This window comes from Coloeus monedula, assembly GCF_965178545.1.
Source record: "Coloeus monedula genome assembly, chromosome: 7".
Classification (NCBI taxonomy): domain Eukaryota; kingdom Metazoa; phylum Chordata; class Aves; order Passeriformes; family Corvidae; genus Coloeus; species Coloeus monedula.
The window spans coordinates 18,742,097-18,759,394 of NC_138787.1; the positions used below are offsets into that span (position 1 = coordinate 18,742,097).

Below are 17,298 nucleotides of genomic sequence, written 5' to 3' on the forward strand. Positions count from 1 at the left end.
TATTAGACTGTACATCAGGATGCATGTTGTTTTTTGTTGTTTTGGACATCTGAAATCTTTATACTCCACTGAAATAACTGGAAAGATGTGCTAATATTAATAGGCTTTTTGTTGAAAACATGGAAAAAAGAAACTAAAGTGGCATTCTGTGTTTCAGCATACCTGGATTGTTTTATACTTTTGTAGTTCAGGTTGTATAACTGTAGACTTTTACTCCCCAAAGGGTTTCCTCTTTTAAATTTAGCAAGAAAGGATAATCTGGTGGTTTAGATTATTAGCTGATTTCTGTGAGGTCTGCTGTTCCTCACTTGGCTCTAGACTTCCTGGACAAATGCAGACGCATTCCTTAATCTAAAATAATTATCAGGCAAATTGTACTCTGGCACCCCGCATGTTGTTTGCATTTACACTGTAAGGTCTCTAGAGCACAGACAAGGTGGAGTTACACTACATAACACATGCACACCTGCTTTTGAAGTCTTTTAGGTGATATTGCAGAGCACACAGTTTAATGAAGTCGAGAAGTACAAGACTTAGGCACCTGATGATTTGCCCTCTCTCTGAGGGGCTGTATAGTAGTGCCTTTATTTCAGCAGTGGCACCAACAGCTCTGTGATGGAAGGTAACCTATACATTTAAGAGTTTTGTAGAGGTTTCACTGTACTAGTGCACTCAACAGCGTGGTGCACTTACATGCATGAAATTCAAACTCATTTCCCCTTTTTGGCACCTTGTAGGAGCAATATTGAATGCCATCAGTTTGTATATGCAGTCCTGAGGATGACATGGACCAAGTGGCTCATCCTTTCTCACTCCGTTTTAAACCATTCACAAGTGCGACATTTTGTGAAGGTCTCCCTTTGGTTTCCTTATGTTCTAATCACAGGAGAAGTTCTGCAGTAGATGATTTTTGCCTGCACTTTCAGATTATATCCCTTTCTATTTTTGATACTATATTGCAAACAGTCCACTTACTGTATAGCTTCGCTTGTTATGAAACATTACAATTTCTGTTGTTTCTTCTAGGTAGAGAACAGACCCAAATATTATGGAAGAGAGTAAGTAGCAAACATCTCTGAAAGTGGTTTATCCTGACATATTGGTTGATAATAGTTACAGAAAAGGTGGCAAGTGTTTACTCTGTGCCCTTTGTTTCTTCTGTGTGTTTTACAGCAGTGTGTCTTACCATCAGATCATTATTACAGTGCCATCACTTTTGCCTGCCTAAAATTACAGCTGCAATTTCTGATGGATATGGATATCACTGAGTGCTACTTTAAGTGAGAAAAACATACATATGTTTCTGTACTTTGAAATGATTGGGGTTTTTTACCTCCCTCTCCAGCTGGCTTTGCAAAAAAGGTGTTCTGTTTAGGGAAAAAAGATATTTGGATCCCAAACATATATTGGTATGTTCAGTCTACATGTGTCTTCTCTTTCAGGTTGCTAATGTAAAGATGGTTAGATCTAAAGTGGAGAAACAAAGTATATCTTATTTATGTTTATTTTGGTAGAAGATGTGTAGTGTTGCTGGGTTATTACATCAGCAATTACTGAGATTATGGCAACTTGCTAAAATCTCAGGGATTGCATAAAATATCCTTGAATGCTTCAAAATGTTTGATTGCATGCCACTAGCACAAAACATGTGAAGCTGGCAGGAGAAAACAGATTTATTTCTACATATTAAATTGACAGATGCAGATTTAAAAACAATATACTTGTTTCATAGATATTCTTTCCTAGAAGCCTTTCTAAACCATTTAAAGTGACTTCAAATACAAGCAGAAAGGGAGATTAATTTAAACTGTAGATTCCTGCAAATCAGTCATTTTTATGTTTGCTTCTTTTTTAATTACTCTTGTTGGTGCTTTTTAAAGAAGACCAAAAGGTGATTTAAAAGAGAAGAGGCATGTGTTTCAAAAAAATTTTTGTTCCTTAGGTTCCATGGGATGATCTCAAGGGAGGAAGCTGACCAATTATTAAGTGTTGCAGAGGGAAGCTATCTCATTCGTGAAAGCCAAAGGCAACCTGGAACCTACACTTTGGCATTAAGGTCAGTAATTAATACTTCACTTTAAAATTTATAAAATATTCAGAAGATTTTACTGTGTTGCTGACCTCAGGTCATAAAATCTCTTGTGATTGTTTTCATTTTTTTTTTTAATCATTGTACTTTTTCACCCTAGTTACAAATTTGGTATCTTTAACCTTCTTTGTCCCTTCTTGAGGTGCTAACACTCCTTATTGTTTGCCCCAGCAGGGTAACAGCAATTGTGGTTTTGCTGGTGGTGCTTCATTTTGCCCTTCTGCCACTGTGTTACAGATGTGACCCCATGCAGATGTTGGGAGAGCAGGTGATCAAGAAATAAAAGACATCTCATGAGTTCCCCTGACTAGTCTGCCGTGTGGGTACTGGCTAGGTAGCTGTTGCTGAAGAACACTTAGTTCTCTCTTGTCTCTCCATGGGATGGCAACAAATCAGGAGGCCTTTTTCACCTGAATACTTGTTAGCTACCAACGTTTGCAGATCTACTTCTTCATTTTGCAAAGTTCTGACAAGTGGATCAGCTATAAATAAAAAAGTCAAATAAAAAATAGTTGTAAGTTTTAAATAGCTTAATTGCTTTTAAAGTATTGGAGGTTATTTTGGCCAGTGCTGTACACCTAAGTACCCAGATGAGAGATAGTGATCATTAGCAATGTTTTAAATCTAAGTGGGACAGAAAAACATTGAAGGAGAAGATGCAGTTACTGAAAGTTTTATATGGGTAAAATAAGATTATCATTAAAATAATAATGTCTTGGAATAAAAATGATGAATTAGTTTTTCAGGGGAAAAAAGAGTATATTTTAATGAGATATTTGTTTCTGTAGTAATAAGATTTCAAAGAGAAACAGTGTTGACATTTACACTGATTTGCATTAACAGTATAAATTCGGCATTTCTTGTTAAAATAATACTCAGTTTCATCATCTGCTCTTGCAATATTCTTTTAAAGCTAAAAAGAAATCAGTTGTAACACCTGGCTTGAAGGCAGAGCTCCTGGCCCTTGCTTCTAATGGAGCAGAAGGCACAGGGCCTATAGACTAAGATGATGCTGTAACCCCTTTGAAAGCAATAAAAGCAATTTTATCCCAAATAGAAAGAATAATGGATAGTTGTTCGTAATCAGCTTGGGAAAAGGTTTCAAATGATAGCAAAGTTGTTATCGTTGATTTATTTTGATGAAATTCAGCATTTGGGAAAATACATCAGAATCTGAAACTGCAGCATCTTGCAGCCATTTCATTATGAAGTGCTGAATAATTCATGTATCAAAGGCAGTGGGTCTAGGTGGCTGCTTTCCTGCCCACAGCAGATAATGCTCTGTTGTCTCACTGTTGGCCTTCAAAGTGTATGGATGAGGGTGTTTACTCTCATACCTTAGGTGGAACTCTGTGAACTGCAGTGCTGTGTCTTTCACACATTGGAATTTTACCACTAGGATTTCTTCTTAATCACTACTAGGAAGTGTAGCAGGAGTCTGCATTTCCATTGACTGGAGGGAGAGTTTTGCTCAGTTTCTATTTTTCCTTTTCCTGGAATTATAGATGCAGAATACAACCATTAGCCAAAATGCCCACTGACTGTGTTTCTGAAATTGTAGCCTCTCTTTAAAGACTAGGTCCTTTCTGCAGTCTCTCTGTGCATCCTGACTGTGAGAAGTTTGCTGTGATTGCCATGATAAGTTTATGTAATTTTATCAGTTTTCGAGAGCATCACTTGTGTTTGGGTCACTACACTGCCAGATGGCAAAGATAGCCCTGTCTGCAGTTTAGATAATCCCAGCAGGAATTTAAGAATGTAATTTCCACGGCCAAAAATGGAGCTTGTCAGTAGGATGGTATGTATGAGCAAAACTTTTCCAAGTTCAACAGAAGGCTTCAATTGAGTTCAGGGTCTCTAATTTCACCCTTTCTCTTCTAGCTGTATGAACCAATTTGATATTTTCATACTAGGTTTAAGTGCCCCTCTCTCCCTTAAGCAGTCATGCTAACTTTAGGATCACTTCGGTATGATTTTTGCTTTTCCTTCTTTACCTTTGTTTTACCCCTTGGAAACTGTGGGAGGAAAGGAAACTTGGTCAGCTGTTACATAGAAAAACAGACACAGAACAGATTTCAAAGAATTTTATTAAGTTAACGCAGCAATTCTCTACAGGTGCCCTAATTCTGTAATAACAATAGTGACCAAACATAAAATGAAATATCCTTGTTTTCTGATTGGTTTTCAGGCACATTTTGGTAAAAAAAATGGAAAAAAATGAGTAAAATTTAGATTCTTGAAGGTACCATCAACTCTTGGCATAAATACTTGGTTCCCTCTGTATTTCTGTGTTCTACTCAATCTCTCTCTCACTGTTTGTTGCCTGATGTGTCAGTCTTTGACGGCCGGTCCATTCTGATTAGGGCAAATTGGAAACTGCCTATGAAGTGCGATTGCATCATGAAATCCCAGTTCATCGAGACATAAAAGTCTTGTGGTAGCTCTGGGTAGAGCAGCTGATGTTGAGACTGAGACAGGTTTGTTTCCTGGCTTGTAGCTGCCGATGGTTCTGCTGGGGAGGCAGGCAATTCAGTGAGACAGACGGCCCAGCACGTCCAGCTCTGGCAGATGTCTTCTTCCTGTGTTTGTGTCAGCGTGCCTGGGAATCCTGAAAAACCCAGTGCATCCAGTCGTGAAGAGCAGTTTAGTGAAACAGGATCATATCCCTTCCTGTGGCAAGGTATGATGTCTCTGTAATGAAATGTTTCCAGTCATCTTTTCTGCAATGGAGAAGAACAAGCTTTTTGTGATTTGTCCTGAGGACCCAAGCCAGACATTTCCTCAAATCATCATGGAACACTTTCAGTGTTACATTTGAGTCCACCAGCTATTGTAGCTGATGTCCAAAATCTCAGTATTCATACCAGCCAGGACTGCACATCCTGTTCAAGATGAACTGTGCCACGTTTTAGTTCTTTGTTCCCCAAACCTTTCTAAATGAGTTTTTGACCACTATGAAGCATTAGGCTGTGGTACTTTTATGGAACTAGCTTTAGTAGATTTAAAGATCTTGTTCCTGAGCTGCAATAGCGACAGACATAGCCTAGCACCACTTAAATGACCAAATATAGGACAGGAAAAATAATATTTTTTGCAAGCTTAAGCAAGGTGGTCAACTGTTCTTTGTGCAATACTGTGAAATAGTTGAGTTCAAAGTGAAGATTTTTAATATTTTTTCTTAGTAAGATGGGGAAAGTGAGTCTTATCCAAAAAAACTTTTCCGTTTTTAAAGTTGCTGTTGACTTACTGTAAAATCTGCTTTCCACTTACATAACAAGCTGCATTTTGCTCGTCTTATGATGAGCTATTTTTGCCTACTTTCATCCATTATTGTGCAATTAATTTGCATCAGGACTTTTTTAAAGGCAGACTACCTTTTAAATCTAAATTTGAAACAAAAGATGGTAAGGCTTTTTCAGAAAATAAATTTCTCAGAATTTGTAACAGAGGTAGAAGTATGTTCTTAAAGAAAAAGAAAATGATAATTTAAATGTTGTTTTAAGTGTGTAAGTTTAACTAAATATTCAGAGCAGTCCTTCAAAGAAAATTGATGTTTAGAGCCTAAGAAGGCCTGTAAAATTGTGTCAGCTCAGATACCATATAAAGGATAATGAAGCATAAACACAACTGAGAGCAGCAAATCAGCACCCTACTATATATAATGCCTGTACTTAATTATGGATGCATTCACCAATCTTTACTAATTAATTAATCAGAGAATGCCACTGAAAATGTTTTGCAATCTTGAGGTTTAAAAAAAATTGCTAAAGGGAGAAAACTATCATAGATATATAGGTGTATCCATACATATCAGCAAGTCTCTGTTAGAATAAAAATATTTAAAATACATTGTAATGTGGATTCAATGGTCCAAACAGATTAAAACAATGAACGTTCCTAACTCACTTCTGGAGCTATTAGATCTGCTTTTAGATTGGCAAAAGAGTAAGTAGTACACTGCTTAATGTTAAGACCTATAGCAAATGACAGTAACAGTAAGACATGGTTTGCAATGTAGCCTTTTGTGGTGGAGAGCTTGTTTAATAATTAGGATGAGGATAAAGAGGAAATGGGTAGAGATTGTACTAGTGGTAGGCGTTGAAGTGTGATGGTACTGCATGTTCTTTTGAGTAGATAGCTGCTGTAGCACATTTAATTGGTTACCATGGTTTCCCTTCCTGCAAATTCTATTGTTGTGATACTGAGAATGAATTGAAATAGGTTCTGCAGCGTGATTTTTTAGAAAAAAAAGGTAATAATGTGAGCCATGATTATGAGTCATGTTTTCTTTATGTTTTGGGTTTTGGACACATTGAAGATTATGTAGCACCAGGAAAGAATTCTTCAGGTCAAATAAATGTCAAAAATTAGTAATCTTTATTTTAGTCAACAAATTACATGTATTGTGCAAATTCATACATATATTCTCTATCCCTAAATTATGAAATTTTGTTAAGAAACTAGCCACTGGCATTTTAAAAGAAGACCTAATTGTTAGGCTATTAGAGCATAATGCTGCAAATGAACCTTTTAAATTTCAGAGGACGACTGCTTTGGTAGCTGGATGCTGTTTATTTTCAGTGGGCTCTTTTGGGACACACGTGTGGTGCCGTTCCAGAACATGTGTTGGTTGCTGTGGGATCACTTACATGTGTAGAATTCAACATCTGCAAAAGGCTTCTTGAATTCAGAGATTAAAACTGTTGATCTGCATTCTGCTGAAAAGCCTCATTGTACATACTGGGACAAGGGAGAGCAATTGGTGAAAGAAGAATTGTTTGAAACTACTTTCTACATGATAATAGCTGAATTATGTTTTTTGAATTACGAATGCATCAAAATCTGATCATAGTTTATCCTACATCTATAGCTGATCTATAAGTAGTCAGAAGGAGCCCAGCAAAGCGGTAGCTAACTGCATCTCTTCACTTTACCATGGTAACAGTATCCTGACATCGTGCTAGTTGGTAGGAAAAAATTATAAATACCATTTTAAAGACTAAACTTTGCATATCTTTCTGTGTATTTTTTTTACCTGATTTGCAAATGCAGTGATTGGCAGTAGCAAAGGCTGAATTCAGTTTCTAAAAACCTTTCTAAAATATTCATACAATATTCCTTGGTTGCTAAATGAAGAAAACCAGAGGAAAAGGTGGCGATAAAATCTGGAGCTTGCTTTTCTGCTCTCAAGTAAAACAATTGGCCCTCTATTTAAATGATCTCCCATGTAAAAAGTTTCTTTCCCTGCATAAAATTTCACACTAAATAATTTACTCTCTTAGTTTGTCAATAACATGAAAGGTTCAGCTACCAGTGAACAGCTTAAGTATCCAGCTTGTCACCTGCCTTATGTGAGTGCACCTGGGCACTACTGAGATGGCTTCACTTAAGTATTTAGTATAATAATAAGTAGCTACTAACCTTAATGAGTAATTAACTGGCTACCTAGGTCCTCCCACAGACTAGAATGCTTTTTTCCTTATGGTTCACGTCTTCTTGCTGTGTTCCTGTTCTCCTTCCCTCCTCTTCCCATCTGTTGTTGTTGTCAGCTCTGTTTTCTTTTGGCTAGTGTCTAATTTATCTTTGGCAATTCAGCTTGCTGCAGTCTTTCTCCTGCTCGTGTTAAGTTCAGCACTTCTCAGAGGAATACTCTGCTTCAACGTGTTGTGAACTTTTTTGGGAGAACTTGTCCAAGAGATGCCTGTGCTCAGTGTACACAGCTCATGCTCATTTTATGCCATGTCCTTCACCCTGGCTGTAGTTCCTGCTGTGCCACAAAGGTCTGCTGTGATCTGGTGAACAGCAGAGGCACTGCACTTGTGGTGAGGCACCATGGTGGAGCTCAGAAGGTCTGGGCTCACTTCTTGGTTTCATATATGATTTGGCTTTATGCCATTAAGTTCTGAAGGCCTCATTTCTCAGTTAGAGAAGATGTTTTCTCTTCTCTATTGTCTCACATGCTTGTTCAGTGCAAAAGTCTAGGATATCTTAAAAATGGCCCAAACAGACTGAAAGTTGCATCCCATCTCTCAGACTACCCCTTGTCACAGCTCCTGAGCAGGAATGTGTTGGACTTTGCTGTTTTTATGGTGCATAATGTCTGCCTGGTTGAAAGTTTCTAAGCAGTGTCGGAGTTGAAATAATAATTGAAAAAATCAAATTGTAATGCAATCAGTTGATAATTAAATTGTGTATGCAAGTACATAGTGCTTTCCTCTCCTGTCAAAAGCATACATATCTTTTCTGTCTTCTGCAAGTTCTATTGGAATCCCTCTTTTTCTCTACTGCTTTTAGAAAATGCTAGTTAGAAATCTATCTTCAAGTTAGTCCTTTTGATTGGCCTCTTCTTTTGTAATTTTTGAAATACTTATTTAGGAATTTTTTTATTTGGAGAAACACCTTTATTCCTGTACTTCATCAGCTGTAGATACTGTGGATGCTTTATAGACATGTTTCCAAGATAACACACAGTAGCCTTACATTGTTGTTTAATGTCATTATTGTTTTCATCAAAATATTTATTAATTATTCAAACACCAAAACAACTGACAGAAGTAAGTGTTATCTGGCCCAGTTTTCCTTTTCCTTCTCCCTCCTTTATACTTGGTGAAGCTCAGCTGAGTTGAGTATGGTTCCTCCTGATTTGATAGGTGCTAGAAAGAGAATCAAGCTAATTTTTTTTTATTTTGTATCTTGAGATGAGTAGATGAACTCTAACAGTCTCAGTAATAAATTGACATCTGCCCCATTTATTGCTGCACTTGCATGAAAGAAGAAATTTTATTCTAGAAAAACAGAATATAATAGTAAAAAAGCTATTAATCTTCATTGATGAACTGTTAGTACCCCCAAGAATTCTAATAATGCATGTTATGTATGCAGGAACCATTTCATTTTGTGTTATTATGCTTGTTTATTGTTAAGGAATGTAGCTTTGAGGAAAAACCATTTAGAGAGCAGGATGAGTATATTGATGAATCTCTCACTGTTTGCAAAAAAGTGATGAGTGAGTACTGGAAGATTAAAGGTAGAATATGTTGAGAAAACAAGTTAAGTGAATAGCAAATCCTGTAATACCTTTAAGTAAGTTAAGTAAACCTGCATTGTAAGATTTGCATTAGCAGTGGCTTAAGGCAAATCAGATTTGACAAAATCTCTCTGGAACAGAAATCCTACTGTAGTTTTTTTTAGTCTAAGTAAATTTTGGTTTTCTTGAGACCTTGAACAACAACCTGCCATATACATTTAATAAAACCCCAAACAAACAGGAACAACAACTCAAACAATGTTGTTCCACTCTGCTCTCCAAGAACCCTTTCTGGATTTGCAAAGCTATTTTACAATGAGAACATTTCTTTGGTTTTTCACTTGATGTCTTCCACTCAGGTTTCCTTGATACACTGAATTAAAATATCTATATTGTTTTTGTAGGATAAATTAAGAGCAAGTTACTTTCAGTGTGAGAAAATCCCTAGAAGCAAAAGAGAAATAGGGCAGCCATGAGTAACTTTTAAACTAAAAGAGGGTCGATTTAGAGTAGATAAAAAAGAAAATTTTTTGTGGTGAGGGTGGTGAAACACTGGAACAGGCTGCCCAGAGAAGTAGTAGATGTTCCATCCCTGGAAAAATTCACTGGATGAGGCTCTGAGCATCCTGGTCTAGGTTGAGATGTCCCTGCTTATTGCAGGGGGATTGGACTAGACAACCTTTAAAGGTGGCCTTTCAACCCAGACCATTCTTTGTCTCTATGAACTTTAGCCCTTGTAGGAAAAGCTCCTCTAAGTGAAACAAAAACTAACATGATTGAACATTATGCTGTGGCAGTTTTCTCTCCATAATACACAACTGCAGTGGAATTCCTGCTACATTTCTGATGTTGTTCTACTTCAAAAATATACCAGAAAAACAATATCATATATGACCTAAAATGAAAATGTTATATGTAGAGTAAAATTTACATACACATTTTGAAGTTTGCTGAGTAGACACTGGTAGGGTTGATACCTTAATTCAGATGAATCGAAACACAGTTCCATTTAAAAGTAATATGAAAGCTTTTTGTAGCATGAAGTCACATGGTAAAATTAACTCTTGAAGAACATTTCTTTAAAAATTTTGGTAAACATAATTATTTACTTAGTAGGAAACTATGAAAGTTAGTAACATTCCTGCTAGTAACATGTCCAGATGATCTTTATCCAGGCAAGCTGGTATAGGTCTCCAAATATTGCCTTCATGTAAAGAGAAGATACCAGGCTTTTAATACGTTCCCATGTGCATGTAGAATTCAAAGGTGTCTTAACCACTAACCAGAGTGAGTCTATTTCCAGGAAGCATGGAACTTTTGTCAGGTAGAAAAGGAAGGAAAACAATGCCCAAAACATTGGTATTGATTCTGATTCAATCATCAAATCAATCCCAGCAATTTTTATCAAGTTTAAAATGGAATAAGCCATGCAAGCACAGTACTAAGAAGAGGTAATGCATCTGTTCAAACCAAACAGATTATTTTCAAAGTCTTACCACTGATCAAGAACAGTAACATTTACCTTAAGTATTAAGTGATCTTAGTGCATATTAATAACATACATAGTCCTTGATCAGCTGATACTTTTTCAAAATTTGAAGATAGTGAAAATCAGCTGTTAATAGTAAAATAATACATTGAGGCAGAAGAATTATTTTCTTATTTTGTTAGATTTATTTGTGAAATTCTCCATTACAGGTACCAAGGGCCGATAACACTTCTTCATTGTTTTCAGCAACTGTTGCCTACTGCTGATGCCCTAGAGCAGTTGGTTTGTCCCTGACAGTGCTTATGATCCACAGGGAAGTGCCATTGCTCGGGTCCTCACTGCCTGCTGTTGGCAGCACACTATTTACGCAGTATTGTTTTCCCTCTTGGACAAGGAAGTTTGGGCAGTGATGCAGGTAAATAGTCTTCAGCCTCAGTAGAGAGAGTCTGCTGGGAAGCTGTTATCAGGGATAATATACAAGCTCTGAACTTTTTTATAGGATCCAGGTCAGAAAGAGGGAGTCAAAGGTTGTGTCTGCATTGGCAGGGGATAGACATGTTGCAGTACCAGCTCTAGAATTTGTTTTCTTTTTTCAAGGATGCCATACTTTTTTCCATGCTGAAGTATCATGCATTCAGCCAGTGCATGGGTCTTACCAGGTTTTAGGGATAAGTTTATGCTAAATTAATATTCATCAAGCAACAGTCAGCTAGCCAGTACTGCCCCTCCAAATGGCTCTGGAAAACTATCCATAGTGACTGTACTGACTGTACTCTGCCACCCTTCCCAGCCATATCAGCGAGGATTTTTTGTCTCCATTTGCATTAACCCCTAATGCATTTGATTTCATTTATACACACTGTGTTCCTGTAAAATACTGCTCAGGTTTTGAAAACGATGTTATTTGTCAGGCAGGTATTCTGGGAAGTTGGCAAGTTCCAGAGTTCCCTGGCCATCGTCAGAAATGTTGTTGCCAATGAAAGTTAAAAAAAAAAAAAAAAAAAAAAGCTGCTCTCAGGAGCTGGAGACCTTCAGGGATAACTGTGTAGAAGAGGTTTTGGCTGCATGCAAGGCTTATGCTTCTTTGACAAGGAAATGGGCCAAAAGAGATCTGTGGAATAATTTGTTTTCACTCCCAAGAACACAGCTTGATTAAGAGACATTCGTGAGTGCAAGATTGCTTATATTGCTGTGGCTTTTTATGGAGTGTCAAGACTCTAGTCATAACTGTTGGTTGAGAGTTTTCAGAAGATAGAACTGAAATTCTGGCACCTAATTTTAAGCAAGACTTCTGCCTTCTGGCTGCAAAGCACATTAAGACTCTTTCTCCAAGGGAAGATTAAGTCCAAGTGACCCTTCGGCTCAGACTTAAGTTTTCCCTGTTCAGTGAATGAAGTTGCTTGAAGCTAATGAGGACACGAGTAGTCCTGAGGGGCATTAAATTTGTCATTTGGTTGCAGCTACACATTCTAAACAATGCCTTTGTCTAGAAACTCTTCTCATCATAAAATAGCCTGTAAAAGTGGTGAAAAGCTACTGTACGATTCTGTATATGGACTATAAAATCCACCTTCTCAGATGGTAAGAGAGTGTGTCTGGGCTCTCAATCCATCACTTCTTCCTTTGTTTTATCACTGACTGCTGCATACAGGTAGGTGGCTGATTCTGAAGCCTGTCTCTCTCATGGTATGATACCGAATTCAACCCTTCAGTCCTTTATTATCCTTTATTAGCACACATATGCTCTACTGTTTAATACATTTTCCCACATTATCTACTCTGCCCCACTGGCAACCAAAGGAACTGGACAAAGTGATTGCTTTTCAGACAACTTGGAATAAAAAAAGTCTTTTATCTGTAGTCCTGCTGCTTGCAAACAAATGCACAGTGGACACAATGAGACTGTTTGACATGTCAGAGGTCTAATTATTTTTCTTGGAAAAACATCTGATGTTCCCCTGTTTAAACCAAAAGAGAACATAGTTTATCTGTGTCCCACTTTCTACTTATTAAACAAAAAGCAGCTGGTACTAGTACTTGCCTTTAGGAGGAGAGCATCAGGAAGTTGAAATAGCAAATCTTGGCTCTACTTAGTTGCCACGGTGATGTATAATTAACCAGGCTGCAGGAATGTTACAGAAAGTAAACATAAGGAAATAGTCTTGCTAATGGAAAAATTTAAACCACAGTTTTAAGTAAGACTGAAGGGACTGATGATTAAATCTTTGTTTAATCTTTAGTATCTTTATCAATAATTTTTAATTGAAAATCTGTGTTTCTTTTTATATTGTAATTTGATAAAAATAGTGTCATCGTGTGGTCAGGAAAAAATTTAAATGAGTTTGAAAGAAATAAAACAGGATTCTGAGACACATTGTTGATGGTACAGTCTTTGTAAAAGATTAGTGTTTCATTGATCTGTGGGGATTTTGGGGGTTTATCTCCTTGTTACTGGTAGGATTCTATTTGAAAACCAGTACATTTCTCCACAAAATATCCAATTAGAAAGGAATAGAGAAAAAAATTTGATTTGGAACAAATGGGAATTTAGATGAAGGCAAACCATTCATCTCTTGGAAACTCTGTTCCTTGTAGTATTTCTCAAAGACACACTTCACGTGCATCAGTCTCAACAGATGAGTACAGCATAGAGGCTGCTCAGTAAAACATACCTGCAATAGGAGGGTGCACTTTCTGACCCTGATGGAAAGACAGCTGATCTTTTAAGAAGTTCTGTTTGCTTTCTGCATTTGGTCATCTTGTTCTTCAGACCTGGTTTTCGACTTTGAGGGATGTTGCTAAAATCAAGACATTACGTGTACTTAGTAATAGGCCTTACCATGCTTTTCTGTGCCTTATCCTCTCTTGATAAAATTAGTGTAATACTTTTTCTTCTAGAAAGCTAAGAGCAGTAAGTGTTCTCCAGCTTGCTTAAAACTGCTTTAAGTAGTCAAAGCAGATATCACTGATTAGAGTAGCAGTTTACCTGCCTCTCTTAATATAAGTAATTCTAATGTATATTGTCATTTAAGGCCCATTATTCTTCACCTTCAAACTTATTTGGTTCTCCCGATGAAGTGAGAACCATCAAGGTGCTTGTATGTGCTCAATGTGCATTATTCCCACTGACTTGAAGAGATGACAGTGAAGGTTGCTCACTTTGGCACTGCAGAGTGCTGAGCACTCTTGGCTCATGTTGACTTCTCTGCCAGTCAAGGGTATACAAGGAGGATGTCTCATGGTCAAAGCTTGTTTGCCATACACTGTGTTGAATATAAAGGTGCCCTGAAGAGTAAGTCTGAATACATCCACCCCTTCTGCTATGACTTAGGACATCATCTTTCTACCTTCTGAATGACTTGTATTCACTCAGATCTGCATCTTGTGATGAAATTAGTGTTGGGTAAAAATGTATTTCTTTCTGTCATTTTGTAATTTCTCATGTTTGATTCAATGAACCTTTAGTCTGTGTGGCATAAAAATATGCATGGAAGTACCAGTTAATTTGCAGGAAAATGCCCATATAGTTCCTACACACTGTGTCCTCTTTCCTTACTGAGCAGAATGCAGATTCTTGAGGGCCCCTCACATTTGAGTGTTATGTAGAAATAGGAGCTTCTGAAGTTGCTGTCACTGTGAGACTATTGATAGGGTGATGGGAAGGCTTTGCATTTTGATGTAGAACAGAGAAAATAATACAGACTCCAGAACCACGTATTTTTGCCCGTATTTGTAAGAAGAATGCAATATTTCACCTGAAACAAGGTCTATAATTATGCTTCCCCCTGTTTGGCGAGGCCCTGCTGAGAAGAGAAGCCACTTCAGCAAAGTATCATTATTTACTGTGCTCCTTAACATCTCCAATAAAGCATTTGCTTGTAAAGTGAAACCAATCCATCCTTTCAAATTTAGTTCTTAATACTTATTTGGCAGATCTGACCTCATAAGGGGGCCCAGTACCCTTGCTGCTGTCTGACCAAGGAACAACACTGCAGTGAGCTGTGAAAGCAGCTTCTTGCCTCCATCTTCTCTGCAGGAAATGTTGCCAAGTGCAAACACTGTTGTATTTTCACATGTTTAGACTGCTTTGAGGCACAAAATGGTTGCAGATTCTAAGTACGGTTTTTTAAAATATGCTACTGTTCAGGTAAATTCAGCATTCTTATGGTTGCTGAGAGCCTGTATCAAAATGCTGTTCTGTCCTGATGCAAAATGGCTGGTGTTGGATCGCTGTCGTGTTATATATCCTGTATGTTACAAAGATTTGCTTGAAGCTTGGGACTTAACAAGCATAACACAGAAGGACTTTTGTACAAAGCTTGAAGAGTTAGTCCTGGGCCTTTGGCCAGGAATAAAGAATGCTTGCCCTTGTGCCATTTTGTCCTGTGCTGCTCCGGTTCTGGCAGCAGTTCTGCTTCAGTGTAATTGTTGGCACTGGAGCTCAGCTGAACCTTGAATGGCCTCTTCCTGCAAGCAAGCAGGGGAGCAGAGGTCCGAGACGGCATCAAAACTCCGTATTGATCGGCTGTAATAGAGGACTCTATTATGAGAACTCTTCATATCAGAGCCAAGCAAATTGACTATAGTGATATAGTAGTGAAGTACTAAAAAAAGCCATAAAGAGTGTGAATTAATTTTTCAGTTTTTCCATAGATAATGGAAAGGCTAAAAGAATATAAGAGCAAACAGCTTCTTCTCGGACAGTAACTGTTTTGGCTATCTATCTGCAGTTGTTGTTGATCTCTTCTTCCTATCTGTGCTAAGTAGTGGTTCCCCAGTTCAGCTGGACCAGACACAGAGCATAGGAACAGCTTTAAGTGATAAAGTGTTTCTGATTGTTTGCAAAGGCTTGCTTACTCTTATTTATTCTGCTTACCGTTCTTTAAAAAAAAAAACTTTCCCATTTCATTGAGGCAGATTTGGAAGTCAAACCAGAAACTTCAGACTCTACTACGATGGAAAACACTTTGTTGGGGAGAAACGTTTTGAGTCCATCCATGACCTGGTGACAGATGGATTGATTACTCTTTATATTGAAACGAAGGCAGCTGAATACATTTCCAAGATGACAATTAATCCAATTTATGAACACATAGGATATACAACTTTAAACAGAGAGCCAGCACACAAAAAGCATATGCCAACCCTGAGAGATGAACATGATGGCAAAGAGTCTACAGGAGAGGATGAGGTAGCAGAAAAGAGGGTAAGCAATTGTTAACCCACACTTTTTTTTCTGTTAGACTTTTTTTTTTGTACTTTTAACCTTTCCCCTCTACTATAAAATATTAAAGGTCTCTGCAGCTATTTAGTCTACTTATTTATTTCCAGTGTTACATTAACAATATTTAAACTGGTTATAGAGTTTTGTAATGGTAAATTTTGCACATTGCAAATTTTCATGATTTGGAGGTTAGTTATTTGTCATTGTGATTCTTCAGGTGTTTCTACAGTATAGATGTTACCATTAAGTCACTCCTTTATTTCAAATGGGCAAAGAATATTTAATGTTAAAATTGTTTACAGTATATAAGACTATTGTATTTTATTTCTTAATATATTCAACTTTCCCCAAACAAATTCATTCCATAATCTATTCAGCAGTCTGCATATAATGACAGTAAAGTTGTCCACATTATAAATAAGACTGTTCATTAAGTTGATAAAATGTTAAAACATTTCACTTGGCTAAGTTCAGCCTGTCAGAAGCTGACAGAGCTATTTTTGGCCTCAGCCAGACTTACAAAGAAGGATTGCTCTCTTCAGAGAGTTGTAGTATCAGCTGAGAAGTAATTGCATCCTGGATTATAAAAGAAAAACAAAGAAGAAAGAAATCTTAGAACCAGTGAACATAAAAATATTAAAGGAGGCTGGGAATGTACTGGGCAGACAAAGCAGCTGCCTGAAATTTCATTTGTGTTTCAGAGACTAAACATAAAAGGAAAGCATAATGTAAATTCTGTTGTGTTAAATGAAATACTTTGTTTATTGAAAATCTGACAAATGAAAGTCTTTTTAAAAGTTATTTTTACATACATGTAGATGTTAATGCATGTATAATAGTCTGTTTCCCTATTTCACAAACTTCAGAATTATATCCATATAATATATACTTATAGCGCGTAGAAGAACTGCTCACCTTAGTTGGGATCTTTTGTCTCTCCAATCAGAAATACGTGATTTTCGTTTTTGTGGATGTGGAGGAAAGGTCTGACTGACAATTTCCAACATACATGACTATTGTAGTGAAACTAAGCTCCATACAGAGTCCACAGAGAGAGAGGCTCATAGGAGGTCCTGCAAATCCTCCTTCAGCAGAATCTGTCATTCTGCACTGAATTTGCTGAGAGATGAAGCACCCAACTTAGCTTAAAGTATGAATCTTCACTGTTATCAGATCATTTTGACAAAAGAAATACTGCTGGGATATTGAAGCTGGCTGACCATGTTTAATATCCAATTTCTTGCCTGTTAGGTACCAGTAGTAGAGGGGTGAGTTATCACTTACAGTTCCTGACAGCCGCTACTTCCAGCGTGCTGTTCAAAAGGTGGGTTTTTGCATAGTATCATAGACAGTTTATTATAATGCAAAGCCTGGGTAAAAATCTCTAAGTCTTCTGAAAGTCACCACTTTGAGTTTCTTTGGTAGAATTAACTTTTCCTGCATTTAGAAACTTTCAATTGACAGCAGAA

The 17,298-nt window shown here is 37.3% G+C and overlaps 1 protein-coding gene across 2 annotated transcripts in view; it reads left to right on the top strand.

Moving 5' to 3' along the window:
• The window catches only part of CHN1 (chimerin 1), a 96,829-nt gene that overhangs the window by 31,683 nt on the left and 47,848 nt on the right, over positions 1-17,298 (top strand). Inside the window, exons 5-7 of one of the 2 annotated variants that reach the window (XM_082284614.1) lie at positions 1,027-1,058; positions 1,943-2,056; positions 15,523-15,811. In XM_082284614.1, the coding sequence (XP_082140740.1) occupies positions 1,027-1,058; positions 1,943-2,056; positions 15,523-15,811 (435 nt within the window). Of the gene's footprint in view, positions 1-1,026; positions 1,059-1,942; positions 2,057-4,718; positions 4,770-15,522; positions 15,812-17,298 lie in introns of those variants that run through there. The other variant, XM_082284615.1, reaches the window with a different exon arrangement.